This window comes from Diabrotica virgifera, chromosome 8, assembly GCF_917563875.1.
Source record: "Diabrotica virgifera virgifera chromosome 8, PGI_DIABVI_V3a".
In the NCBI taxonomy this organism is placed as follows: domain Eukaryota; kingdom Metazoa; phylum Arthropoda; class Insecta; order Coleoptera; family Chrysomelidae; genus Diabrotica; species Diabrotica virgifera.
Window position 1 is genome coordinate 95,845,295 of NC_065450.1, and position 15,306 is coordinate 95,860,600.

Sequence of the window (15,306 nt, forward strand, 5' to 3'; positions counted from 1 at the left end):
TATTTTAAGTTGAATACACCAATTTGAGCATGCACCAAAAAACAAACTATTTTCACCTACCATATCTATTTTTGTATTATAAATACAACATTTACGAATGAACGAATCTCTTTATTATTTATAATCTAAATAATGTTTTATATAGTGTTTTTAGTTCGATGCATAGTTTTTAAGGTATTCACAAAAAATCAGTCCGAGAAGGTGTCATTTTTCAATGAAAATGGCCAATTTTCAACTACACATAACTCAAAAAGTATTGAGTTCTCAAAAAATAGTATAGACCAGTTTTTGCTTAGACATAGGTTCTTTAGCCACTTCCGTGCTTATTTTGACCAACAAATTTTCCACCCCCTTGAAGAAGTGGGAACCGCCCCAAGATAAAAGCGCCATAGTATATAGGGTAGATTTTGTTTCTTGAGCTATTCCCTACTTACTGTGAAAATATCAAGTACATCAATGTAGTAGGATAGAATTCGGAGCCAAATACCCTCATTGAGTGCCCTACAATAATGCTCTGCTGTGATCGCGTGAGAGAGGACACACTTAAGATTATAGCAAAATTTCTATTTACCGTAACTTTTCGAGTTTTTGAGGTACAGCAACGAATTTTATGTCATTGGAAAGGTAATTTTGCATTCTTTCAAAATGTGTAAAAATATACAGGGCGCATCTAAAAAGATTAAGATTTTTTATTCATTTCCGGTTCAACCGGAAGCCATATTTTTGGTAAAATTTATTGTGATAATAGATAATAAAGTACCATATATGTCTGCAAAATTTAAAATTTAAGTTTCTATTATGAAGGAACTTACGGGCACTCAAACATTTTTTTATAAAAAATACATAACTCGCCTCCTATAGGGAGCTAAGAAATCTGACTAATGTCATTCAATTTAGCGATAGGATATCAAAAACATATCAAAAAATAAAAAAATTCCTTGGAGCCATTTTTGAGAAAATCTAGTTCAAATTTATGTCAAATTTTGACCCCTTAAATATAGGCAACCCGTAACTTTCTCTGAAAAACGATAACATTCTTCTTATAGCCCCATCTTTAAGCTATATAACGACGTTTTCAAATTAAACTTATCTTAAACAGGTTTTTAGATAGGTAGCGAAATGTGTCGGGTGGGCGGTCGGCCATGTTGGCCGCCATTTTGAATTTGGAAATGTCAAATTCCGTATTTTTAGTTACCTATAGATGAGCTTACTTTGAGTTGAATTTCATTCATTTCGGTAAAAATTTGCAAAAATGGGCCCTAAATAACCCCCCTATTTCGGCCCCCCTTTGAGAGGTTTTTTTTAAAAGCTTAGTTTCTCGACAAAATTCTTTTAAACTTACTCATACCGAATTTCATCAAAATCGGTCCGGTAGTTTTTGCTGGGCGGTGGCGACATACGTACGTACGTACGTACGTACGTACATACTTCCGACATGTTTTTTTTATTTGCTTTTTAGACTCAGCGGGACTCAAAACGTCGAAAAAAAGTGAAATCTGAAAAATTTTTCTTTGCACGATCCTATAACTTTATCTATTATACTATACTACGTATATAGTACGATAAAGTAAAAAAACAAAGAGGCAAATATTGAAGCACATCTTATCTTAGGTGAATATATCACAAAGACTGTATACAGGTGCAAATAAAATTAGGCAACGAAATATCAAATTCAATCATCACAACAAAAATCACTAACAGGAATATTATCATATATCACCTACACTTTTTAATATAAACACAGATCAGGCTTTGCAAATATGGTGCAGTGCATTCGCAAAGTGTGGAAACGGTCTATTATCTTATGCCTTAATTATTTTCAGAGTTACAGCTCTGACAGCTCGATTTTTATTTTTAAATTATGATTTTCTGACTTATATCCCATAATAGTGACGTCATCGATTTGGGCGTGATGACGTCATCGGTGATTTTTTTTTAATATGAATAGGGGTCGTGCCGTAGCTCATTTGAAAGGTGATTTTCTATTAAGTAATATAAAGATAACATCATTATTTATACCGGGTGGTCAAAAAAATAATTTTTGAATTAAATTAATTGCCGCAAAAAAATAATATATGTAATTTCTTTAACTCAAAATACATTTAACTGTTGTCAGAAAAGAAAAAAAAATGTTTATTTGATAAATAAACATTACTTTTCGCTTAAATTAAATGTTCAAACTGCCAAGAATTGTGGCTGTTGTTTGTTCAGGTGTGTGGCTGTTTGACATTTAATTTAAGCAAAAAGCAATGTTTATTTGTCAAATAAACATTTTTTTTCTCTTTTCTGACAGCAGTAAAATGTATTTTGAGTTAAATAAATTACATATTTATATTCTTTTTTTTTGCGGCAATTAATTTAATTCCAAAATTATTTTTGGCCACCCTGTATAAATAATGATGTTAATGTTTATGTTACTGAATAAATAATTAAATCACCTTTCAAATGAGATACCACACGACCCCTATTCCCATTTAAAAAATCATCGATCACGTCATCACGTCCAAATCGATGACGTCACTATTATGGGATATACGTCAAAAATCATAATTTAAAAATAAAAATCGACCTGCGAGATCTTTAACACTGAAAATAATTAAGTCATGAGATAATAGACCGTTTCCACACTTTACGAATGCACTGTATAAGAAATGTGGGGTAATAAGTATACCAGTTCATTACTTTTGGTCGATGACCAAGTCATTTTTGCACAAAACAAGGACAACATAGAATATAACATATTCATATTATGATAAGGAAATAAAGGGCGTAGGTACAAAATTTCCTGCCAATGGGCTTTAAATGTATTAATTTTCTTCGAATTTTAAGAGCACTAATAAGCATTTTTGAAAAATTTAAACGCAGAACGAAAGATTGCATTATTACCGAGGGCCGAACGTCCCTGAAAACTTCTATAATGTTTATTTTAATAAGTTACAGGGGTAAAAAAAGAAGAAACTTTAGTGTGATTTTTAATTTTAAATATATCATTGAAAAGAAACTTTTTCGTTACTCTAAGGGATTTTCTGCCGTCGGCAATAATGTAATCTTTTATTATGCGTCTAAATTTTTAATAAAAATACTTATTAGTTTTCTGAGGAATCGAAAAAAAAATATTGCTTTTAAAAGACATTGGCACGAAAGGAAAGTTTAGAATAGACTAATAAGAGTTGTAAGATGATACGCCGAGATGGTACTTGTATGAAAGATATAGAAATGAAAATATCACGGAGAAAACAAGTCGCAAAATTTGACAGTCACATTACGGTAGGGGAGCCCAAGCGGGGATTTTTGCAGTTACTCGAGCGCGTCAGATTATTACATGGGGAGAAACTTTGTACCCTGAAAATGTACCTCTACCATAATATTGGCTCTAAATGCACAGGAATTCGTTAAAGGGGGGCCGAAAAAAAAATCTATCCTTGGAAAAACTTGAAATCGTCAGATTAAGATAAGGTAAGTTCAGTACATGCAAAACAGTGTATATTTCAAAAATCTGACGATTTAACCCATTTAGCGCCAAAGGTGCGAAAACGCACCATTTTTTTGTAGAATTTTTTTTTGACAATTCGTTAATTTTTTTTAAATCTTTTTATTTTTTAAGCAACCAGAAGATATTAGTGTAACTAAATTTAATTTTGTTTAATTTCCAAACTCATGCTTTCATCACAAAAATATTTTCTAAATGTCCGACATTTTCAATCCTTCTACACAACTTTATTTTTACTGTAGTAATTTTATTGGCATAACACTTTTGTGGTCAAATAAATTAAAACATTATTTTTTTAACCTATTTGTACAACAATTGTTATAAAAATACAAAAAAAAATTTTTCTGAGTCCTCAAATCTCGTGTTTGAAAATAATGGTTCGATAACGAACCATTGGCGGAAGTCGACATAATATGTTATATTATAGTTATATATTAACTGTCTGATCAGGAATAAGTTCAAGGTGATGCACAGGCAGTAATTTGTTGGGATATTTCTTTATTATGTGTAAAAACACGTACCCACTATGCTTGCGCTCCGAGCTCCTGCAACTGCTCCACATAGTGGACACGTTTGGCGCTCCCGGACTGTGCAATTGTGCGCACTCTGCCTCGGCGCTCCAATCTGTGGCGGTTTATATGTAAGGGAGCGCATACCGTATCGATTGGAGCAGTTGCAGGGAGCGCGGAGCGCAAGAAGTTCGTGGACATAGTGGATGGTTGGCGCTCTCGGACCATGCAACAGTGTGCGCTCCGCCTCAACGGTCCAATAGGTGGTGGTTTATATGTAGAGGAGCGCATGCAGGTCGATGGAAGCAGTTGCAGGGAGCGCGGAGCGCAAGAGGTTTGTGAACATAGTGAATGGTAGGCACTCCCTGACCGTGCAACAGTGCGCGCTCCGCCTTGGCGTTCCAATTTGTGTCGGTTTATATGTAGAGGAGCGCATACCGTATCGATTGGAGCAGTTGCAAGGAACGCGGAGTGCAAGAGGTTCGTGAACATAGTGGATGGTTGGCGCTCCCGAACCGTGCAACAGTGCCCCAACGACCGTGCGGCAGTGCCTCGGTGGTCCAATATTACGAACGTAGTGGATTACTTTAGAACTGTACTGATTACCTAACTGGTACCTTTAGAAAGACGGGTATTCTGGTATTCAGTTTTGTTATAGTCTAGGGTGGGGGAGTAGGGGGGGGGCTACATAAGGGAGGTTGTGTAGTCTTGTAGACAATGTCGATTTGTCGAATTTATGCAACTGGCACAGAGCAAGATACAGGATTGGAAAGTGTAAACTGGAAATATATAAAATAATTTCTAAAAAAGATAAAGGGCCGTTCGATTTGTTTTTGAGAAAGAAGCTGCAGAAGGTGTAGGCAATGTTCTAACCAAACTATTTTTGTTTATCAAAACTTCCACACCATTTAAACTCTAAATGTTTTGAGACTTTTCACAAAAAATAAAATTGTGTATTTTAATTTTTATACCTCATTTCCGCCAAAGGTTCGAAAACGAACCATTTTGTTGTTGTGACACCTGCCATTATCAAAGTGTAAAATAATTTTTTTACGAATGTTTAAGTTTATTTTACTCTAATTAATCAAATATATTACATATTATCGCAGTATTTCTTTGCTTGGCGGTTAATGGGTTAAGCGGGACGTAAAGAATTGGGTAAGTCCCAAAATTTCACAAGAAAAAAGCGAATATTTCGCGAAATGAATGACAGATCGAAAAACTAAAAAATATGTGCTCAATATTTTTCAAAAATCTATCAAATGATACTAAACACGACGTCCCATGGAGAGAGGTAAATGGTAAATTTAAAATTTTAAATACGAATCCCGCGATATTTCGCGAAAGGAACATCAGATCGAAACACTGAAAAATACACTTATTAATACACATATAAATACACATACAATAATTGATGACATAAAAACAAAACAACTAATATGGTACGGCCATATACAGAGGATGCCAAATGACAGGATCTCTAAACAGGTTTTGACGTAAACACCACAAGAGAGAACGAAAAGAGGAAGGACGATAAGAAGCTGGAGCGAGGGAATTGAAGAAGGACTAGAAGAAAGAGAAATCCCTCCAAGTCTATGGTTAAATAGAGAAGAATGGCGATTAGGAGTCGGAAGGTGTTGGAGAAAGCTGTAAAGCGATAGTAGTAGTAGTAGTAAATTTAAACAGAAATACAAATAAACACCAAAAATATGTATATAAAATGATCTCCATAAATTTTATATCCATGTTAAATAGGTATACAAGACAAGAATCCGTTCCTGTAGTAGGTAAGTTATACGCATTGTAAGTAATAGACAATGGTACAGTATATGCTTGACATTCCACGAAAGGTCTCTCTTATGTGTTGGGAAGAACATATTTATTGTTTTGTCGTGATGTGAAGTAAGTAACGAGCACGGATTTTTTCGTTAAAGCTATATACGGTGAGATTAGAGGTTAAAATATAATAACGATTACCTTGTGCACTGTGACTTATTGAAATTATAAGATTTTATGCAATACTGCTAGTTTATGTAAAAGTCGTTATTTTACACACCCATCTATACAAACAATGTAACTGAAATGAATAAGTGTGAATTAAAACTAAATCTAAATCGTTATTTTATTTATCTGCAGTGTTATTGCGGTATATACATAGATATATACATGGATATATATTATACCTATATACAGGGTAAGCCAGATAAAGGGCCAAATAGAGATATCTCGAGAATTAAAAGTAACACAATCGTGGAATTGTAATTAAAGGGTTATGAAGAGTGAACTATCTGATGAAAATATTTTTTCCACCTACCTCTACCGAAAGTATACTTTTCCGGACCTGATTGTAGGGAGCAAAGTTGTACTTTTCCTCCCTAGGGAGGAAAAGTAAAAGTGACGTCATGGTATTTCATTCATTAAATATAACTTATTGACGCCCTGTACAATATCTATTTTCTATTACGTACGTATCTATACATTTTAACGTTTATTTAAAAACACACTGTATTTTGCAGAATGGTAAAAAACAGTAAATTGTTATTCTGATTTAACAATGTTTACATTAATAATTTGACTTATATTTGAGAGTTGACAGTTATATTGTACCTATACTTGTTAGTTTTAGTTATAATAAATTTTGTTGGTTAGTTACATAAATAAATTAAAAAAAAAATGCAAAAATGACTTGTTATTTGAGGAAGGTGGAAAAACCATATGTATAACATGGGAGTAAAGTGCCTTTTCCTCCCTTGAATGATTACTGATTACAGTAAACTTCATTCTCGGGAAAAAAAGTAGCACTTTCCTCCCTTGTTATACAAATAGCTATTATGTATGTATTTTATAACTGAAAGTAGCGAATAGAAGATGTTATAAATTCGTTTTTTTAATGGGACACCCTATATATCTTTACATTTTTTGATTCTCCTCGTTATCTTCTTTCTTAAAATATGAGGTTTTGTAATATTACACAAGGTATTTCGATAATTACCTTGTCTTATTTATTTCGTAGCAACATTCACACCCTGTAGAATTGTACTGATTTGAAATCAAAAATTCTTTCTTCAAATGATTTTTATTATAGTCTACTGTTGATAAAAATTATTAATGTAACAAAATGTTTAATTTTAGTATACAATGTTGGTGGAAACTCGGAATGAGTATTTTCTGAGTTTTCTTAAATGGAACACCCTGGATTTCAGTGTTGTAATGAAATGATATTTTATTGAGCATTCCCTATACCTAACTGCTTTAATTTTTGACTTATTCGTGATTCTTTAAGCCAAACATTAATTGCAACAAAAACTATGTGAAATTTTATTACGTTAGCCGTGAAAATAAGTCTTCGAAAACAAATAAGTACAAACTAATCTAGACTGATCCCTAATTTATTAATATTGGATAATGTATCAAAATACCTACCTTGTTAAGATTGTTGGTGCATAAAATATTAATAAAACCACAATATTCTACCTAGTTCGAAGGTAGTGACTTTGACACTAAACTTGCTTAAACATTTGACATTATACTATATAGTTCCAGTTGCTTTCTTTAAATTACTAATCGGAATATTTCTAATGGGGAACTGATTGGTATGGTTTTTATTCTAGGAGAGTATAATAAAAATGTGCTACTGGCAATAAGAATTTATTATCAGCAATTCCCTAATAGACGATAATCAAAAAGGGAATCGTTTCAAAGTTTACTATAAATAGAACGGTTTCGACGGACTAGACACAGATTACGAGAACGTTCGTACTAATATGCAGATTCTCAACGACACTACGGATTCATTTACAATAGTTTATGTTCGATCAGATTTCTCGTAATCTAAGTGTTGAGTCCTTTGAAACGGGTCTAGTAAACTATGAACAATTTTTCTTCTTGGTTTTCGTCAGTCAGCGAATTGCTGATGATAAATTCTCATTACTAGTGGCACATTTTTGTTATATTCTCCTATTACAAAAATTACATAAATCAGTTCCTCATTAGAAAAATTCATATTAGTAATGGTAACAAAGCAACTAGAACTATAAAAATAGTACAATGTCGAATGTTTTAGCAAATAAGTTTACCTATGTAATTCATAAAGTCATAATAACATGATACCAGTAGTAGATTAACTTGATTTATGTATCTATGTAATGTATGGTTTTAACAAACAATTTAAATAACTAAAGTTTTGTTTTCAGTTTTCAAGCTGATAATGGAATAAAAGCTGAAGAAACAGGTACCTTAAAGAAAACCAACGATCCAGAAAATCCTCAAGTTATCACTGCTCAGGGAAATTATGAATACACTGACAAGGAGGGTAACAAAATATCACTCACATATGTTGCTGATGATGAGGGCGGTTTCCAACCACAAGGAGCCCATTTACCAACCTCTCCCCCTATTCCTCCAAATATACAAAAAGCGTTGGACTGGATAGCATCACAACCATCAACGACTGAAAGAAGTGGAAGAAAGTAAATTGCAGCATGTTGAGGCTTAAATTAAACACCCCCGTTGTATAATACTCTGTGATAAATAGGTCCCCTTTTCCATGAAATAGGATTTTTTTACCGATACTGGATTGTTTTGTGACTTGGCATATGAGTTAATCTATAGAGATATGGACATACAATTTCATTATTATTGTCCTAATTTTTAATAGATTGTTATTTAATGTTGTAATATATTTTGTGAATAAAATGCTTACATTTGCAAATCAAAAATAATTATTTTGTTTTAATGAAAATTTTTTGCTTACTTACAAATCCAATCAAATTTATTTATTTGAGGTCACGTGAATAAAAATAACCAATTACAGCAACATTACACGGACAATAAATCCCATGGGCTGTTTTCACTCCGTTGCTACAGAGACGCAAGAATGTCAATTTTGACGTTTCACATAAATTAATATAAATTCAACATGTCACGATTTGGTTGCGATAATGATGAAAAGATAATAGTTATTTATGTACCAAGTCAGTAAAGAGTCTTTACTGACGTGGTGCATACAAAATTTTATCGCCAATCATAAAAAACATTAACACTTACTTAACATTTACTTAATTACATCCTTTTAATGAAAAAAGAGTGTGTGTACATTGTACGCACGAAAGAAGTTATATTTCTATTATCATGATTTCAACGAAATAAATATATTTTAAACAATTTTATCGTATTTATATTTAAATAATATACTAATTTTAATACTTAAAGTAAAATACCAAAAATTAAAAATACCGTTAATAGTTAAGTCATTGTTTATGAAATGTAGCTTCCCGCAGCGAAGTTGCTTTTCCCGTGATGAATAGTAGAAAATCTAAATAAATATATTTGCTAAAAAATTATCAGTACCTACATATTTATCACCGTCCTATATATAATCGAATTACCAAAAATACCATTTCATACTATATACTGGGTTGGGATAAAGTATGGAACCAAGCAAATATCTTTGAAACGAATAGAACAATATTTATAAAACTTTGCATGCAAGTACAGTGACGCAAAAGGCATATGTTGCCATATTTTTGTTACTACTTCACTTCCGGTCTCACCGGAAATACCCTTAACTTATTTAATTTAAATGGGACATGCCCTGTATATTTTTGCGGATTTTAAAGGAACTTGTTGTTTTTAATTCATATATACATATACCAAATTTGGTAGAAAAAATGTGTTAAAAAGTGTCTAGATAATTTTTTGTATTAATATAACGTAGTAGGAAATAAACGAGTACCATCTATACCAGGGGTGGGCAAAAGGCGGCCCGCGGGCCGGATCCGGCCCTTTTGCTTACTTTATCCGGCCTGTTGAAAAATCCCGCAAGCTTTTTTTAAGACCATAGGCGCAATTCTTTTTAAATGCATTATTTTTTTTAAATCCTGAGAAAATTATACTGCCCAGGGCCGAAAGTCCCTGAAAACTTCTACAATGCTTATTTTAGTAAGTCGCAGTGGTGAACAAAAAAGAAAAAAAATAGTGTGATTTTTAATTTCAAATATCTCATTCCAAAGAAACTTTTTGTTTATTCTAAGGGACTTTTGGCCCTCGGTAATAATGTAATCTTTCATTCTGCGTTTAAATTTTTCAAAAATATTTATTAGATTTCTCACGGTTCGAAAAAAGGAATGCATTTAAAAAGCATCGGTCCGAAATTTTGCGCCTACGCTCTTAATCTCTTATGCGATTTTGTTGAAATCAACAGTATTAGTGTTTGTAGTGTTCATATAAATAATGAATTTCTATCTTCTGCTTTTCTTAAAAGCGTCTGTGTGTTTAACCCGGTCTAGGCATGAATATTTTTCGGCCAGGGTATTTGTCGTCTACCAGGACCCTTTTCCTTCGATTTTACCCTTCATATTCAGCTGCTGCAACAACTTACAACAACGTACTTATCATTTATTAGTATGTGCCCTTTCTCCTTGCTCTCCTTCTCCCTTTAGTGATGGTCAAATGTTCTCTGTTCCTTTTCCATTCTGTGCAACACCATTTCGTTCGTAATATGATCGGTCCATGGTATTTTCAAAATTCTCCTAAAAAGCCACATCTCAAAAGCTTACAGCTTTCTCACTAAGTCAGCATTAACAATCCAATAAAGAAGAATAGAGTGGACTTAATATTTTTATTATCATCTCGGTTTTTTATAGGGTTCTCCGCCTTCCGGTTCCCAGTTTCCAGCTTCGTCCATCGTTGCATTCGCCAGGATGAACGTTCCTTTCCGACATTGTCTTCTGAACGCCACCCAGTCAGGATTGATTCGGCTTTTCTCTCTTCCTTCTTTCCTTGGCGTTCATTTTAAAAATTTGTTTTGGCAGCCTGTCGTCGTCCATTTTTTCTACATGACCACACTAGATCAGTTGACACCTTTGAATTTCGACTATGATGGTTGACTTGACCTAAAATTTTACCATCCCATATCAGATTTGCAGATTGAATCTTTGGTTGCTCAGCAATTTCCTCATCTTCAAAAAGGCTGCTCTTGAATTTCTGAATTTCATTTTTTTATCTGGATCCCTGTAATGGCTTAATATAATGGACCATATTAAAAATTTCGTAATTTTACTGAGAACAAATTGTTCGCATGTACACACAAGTAAGGCAATTTATTACATATTACTATTACATATTTATTATTAACCGTCAAATGTATTTGTCCAAATGCTTTAAAATAATACTTATAGTATTAATGTCAAAAAACTTTCTTTCTCCGCCAAAAACACTAGCGTGTGCGCAGCGTACATACTGGGTATAGGTCTCCGGCCCGGGAGACATTTTGAAAATATCATTTTGGCCCGCGCTTAAAAGTATTTGCCCACCCCTGATCTATACTGTAGACTAAAATTTTTGTTTACATGCACTGCATGACTTATTTGAATTTAGTATAGTAGGTAAAACTGTTACTGACCTAATTGACAGAAATAAGTTGTATTAAAAATGGTTCATTTAAGTTAATCGTACTGAAATATTAATGATAATCGGTTATGGTGAATTTTCATTTTTTGGAAGTGAATTTTCCAAAACGATGGATTGGACGTAGATGATTCATAGAGTGGCCCGCGTGGCCCGCTCGTTCTCCGGACCTCAACCCGTTAGATTTTTTTCTTTGGGGTTATCGAAAATCACGTGTTTACGTTAGGCGACCAACATGCTTGCAGGATTTGAGACAAAGAATAATTGATGAATGTGAATACGTGGAGAAATCTTGCAAAAAGTGACACGATTGTATGTATAGGCTTGCACGTTGTCAGGAGGTGAACAGCAAATATTTTCAACATTTGAAATTATTTTTTTTTATTTTTAATATCATTGGTCTAGCGTAAATAAATTAACCCATTTTTTTACTGTAAAGATATTTATTTCTTGTTTTAATAGTTTTTTTCTTCCAAACTTGGTATGTGTGAATTCAAAATAACAAGTTTTTTTAAAATCTGCAAAAATATACTGGGTGTCCCTTTTAAAGTAAATAAGTTAAGGGTATTTCCGGTGAAACCGGAAGTGGAGTAGTAACAAAAGATATGATATCAGATGCCCCTTGCGTCACTGTACTTGCATGTAAAGTTTCATAAATATTGTTTTTTTCGTTTCAAAGATATTTGCTTGGTTCCCTACTTTATCCCAACTCTGTATATTTGCATTAATACGAAACTTAAAAGATTTAAGAATTCTTTTACTTTTACACAAAATAAACATTTCGTATGACAGTCACAGTAATGACAAAAGGCTCTTGCATGATAGCTGATTTCGATGTTTAATCGATAGTTGTTAGATATCAATATTGAATATGAATACCTAATTACTAAATCTGTAAAGTTTTGATTTATGTTTTATAAATATAATTGCAAAATACTACAGAATTTCATATTCTGACATAAATTTAATTAATAATAACGTAAATTTTGTACAATATTTTTAATAATTAAAGTGAATAAATTTAAAGTCACTCAAATAAATAATCGATTACTGCCATGGACCATTTACATTCAATCTCAGTTAATTTGATTAATCGCGGCAGGTAAAGTAAAATTATTCTTTCAGTACGATAAAGTGTTACTTTACTGCCGCAAATGGCGGCAAATGAGTACAATAATTAATGACTTTAGTGACGGTTGGCGATAAACGAAATTATCAATGAATATTACATAAAGATTATAACAGTAGTTCATAAAGATTATAGGCCACAACAACGCTAGCTCCATAAAACCTTACTTAAATAACCAAGAACATCACACCCTAATTCAGTGGTGCGCAAACTTTTTTAATGGGGGGCCACAAAGTGCAATAAATGCTATAGAAGGGCCAGAATTATAGAAAAAATGCATTTTGTGTTACGAATCTATGTATACCTACTCTTCATGTGAGTGGATCCTCGGCGGGCCGGATTAAATACTGTCGCGGGCCGGAGTTGGCCCGCGGGCCGTACTTTGCCCATCACTGTCCTAATTATTAACAGCATGCGTGAAAATACATCGTCGTCAGTTATTGAAACTAACACCTCTGGGTCTTCGTTTAATTTTTAGAATTATTCATTTAAGCGCTGGTTTCCTCGAAAGCGGCACCGACAAACTGCGACCGTAGCACTGCGATGAGTTACGTCAGATTACGGTGAAAAATTCAAGGTTCTTCACTGCGGCAATGGAATGTGCAAACTCAGCAAGCGGTGGCTTCCAACGCATCCTTGGAAACCACCGCTATTATTTTGCATGGTACAGTTTTTATGACGTCATTCATCGAAGTGTTACGGTCGCAGTAGTTCGGCACCGCTTTCGAGGAAACCAGCGCTTTACTAATACTTTAAATAAATAATTTTGTGTTTGTATTTATTTCAAGAAAAAGCAAAACATTTTCTTCCGAATAACCCTCGAATATTGGTAAATCCGCAAAAATGTAATAACAGTTTTCTCAAGCTTGTTGCTTATCGGAAACAGACCTCCGCATACGGCGTCTGTTTGTTTCTAAGCAATAAGATTTCGAAATCTGTTATTAAATTTTTTTGCACAATTATCAATGTCCTCGGGTTATTACTACTGAAAATTTTTTGCTTACTTAGAAATCAAATGAAATTTATATATTTGAGGTCATGTGAATAAAAATATCCAATTACAGCAACCTTACACTGATATACAGTGCACTGGAATAACTGTTACACTCCCCCCCCCCCCCCTTATTAACTTATTTATTTTTAGCACATAAGCAAAACGCGCGGACAGGTCGATTTATAAAATAATCATAGTATATTATAGCATCAATGTTTCGAACTTTACGTTATCCCCCTTCAGGTGACACGCATAACTTTGATTTTCTAGGAAAGTACATCATGTGACTCACCATTTAAAAGCTTTTGAAATAGTGATTACAAAAATGTAAGTATATTACTTTAATCCTTTTTGAGAGCGTAGGCGCAAAATTTTGGTCGAATTATTTTTAAATGCATTCATTTTTTTCGAATCTTGAGAATAAGTATTTTTGAAAAATTTAAACGCAGAATGAAATGTAACAGTATTATCGATTTTCGAAAGTTCTTGAGAACTTCTATAATGTTTATTTTAATAAGTCACAGGGGTAAAAAAAAGAGAAAATTGAATTAAAAAAAGGTCTGATTTTTAATTTCAAATATATCATTTAAAAGAAACTTTTTGTTTATTCTAAGGGACTTTTTGCCCTCGGTAATAATGTATTCTTTCATTCTGCGTTTAGATTTTTTAAAAATGCTTAATAGTTTTCTCAGGATTCGAAAAAAAAATAAATGCGTTTAAAAAAATTCGACCAAAATTGTGCGCCTACGCTCTCAAAAAGGATTAAAGTATTATACATTTTTGTAATCTGTATTTCAAAAGTTTTTAAGTGAGGTGCTTTTTGATATGTAAAAAAATTAGCAATCTTCTAAATGGTCTACTTTTTGTTCAGAAAGTTTTTAAAAAATTTGAACTATTGTAAAAAAATTTAGATTGCAAAATTATTATGCAAAATCTATTATGTCGATTTTAATGAAATTTTGTGGACGGATTAAGTATGTTGTAAAAATTTTCTAAGCGAATTATGAAGGTTCTAAGTGCAACCAAAGTGGTTAAAAACATTGAATAAAAACAGGCTTTTTTTGCTCCTTTACTTTGTATTTATTGTTATTTTGCAGAAAGGGTAATATTTGAAGACATTTTAAACCAGTCGTACCTCATAGAAAATTCAATTATCTTTATTTTATTTCATTACGACTTTGTTTCAACATGAATCGTTTTAAAGTTATAAGCAATGAGAGTTTTTTGACTGTTTTTTGAAATTTTTACATATTCTAATTTTTTTATTAATGTTCTGGGCATATTTGAGAAGGAGCGTAAGTCAATTATAATTACCAAAGTTGCCACCTAATTTTACCTGCAAAAATCCGAATGCCACCTCTCACATCCACCTCAAAACAGATCCTTCCTGGTCTAAACTATTTTATTATCAATTTTACGAAAAAAAAAGTTATGCTTCATAAAATGCTCTACCTGGTCTAAAATCTAAGATACAACTATCCAATGTCAAATTTTTCCAATTTTAAATATTTGACATGGCGTCGGTACTATCTTGAGTTGTTGATTAAATAATATTGATAGTGTATTTGATAAATAATTGATTTAGAACTTAATAAAACGTTATTGAAATTTACAATTGAATTACGTTATTGAACGTTAGTGAACTTAATTAAAATTAATTGTTTATTATTTATGGAAGATCCAAGCAGAGACTACAGCGGGATATATTCTGTGATCCAAGTATTTTGTTGTTAAAGATGTTCAAAATTGCAAGCGTTCCATAGTAACAATATATTAT

The 15,306-nt window shown here is 32.7% G+C and overlaps 1 protein-coding gene across 1 annotated transcript in view; it reads left to right on the forward strand.

Moving 5' to 3' along the window:
- LOC126889314 (endocuticle structural glycoprotein SgAbd-4-like) overlaps window positions 1-8,720 on the forward strand; it is a 32,466-nt gene extending 23,746 nt beyond the window's left edge. Inside the window, exon 3 of the mRNA XM_050657540.1 lies at window positions 8,193-8,720. Within this exon, the coding sequence (XP_050513497.1) occupies window positions 8,193-8,472 (280 nt within the window). The 3' untranslated portion in view covers window positions 8,473-8,720. The remainder of the gene's footprint in view (window positions 1-8,192) is intronic.
- The last annotated feature ends 6,586 nt before the right edge of the window (window positions 8,721-15,306 follow it).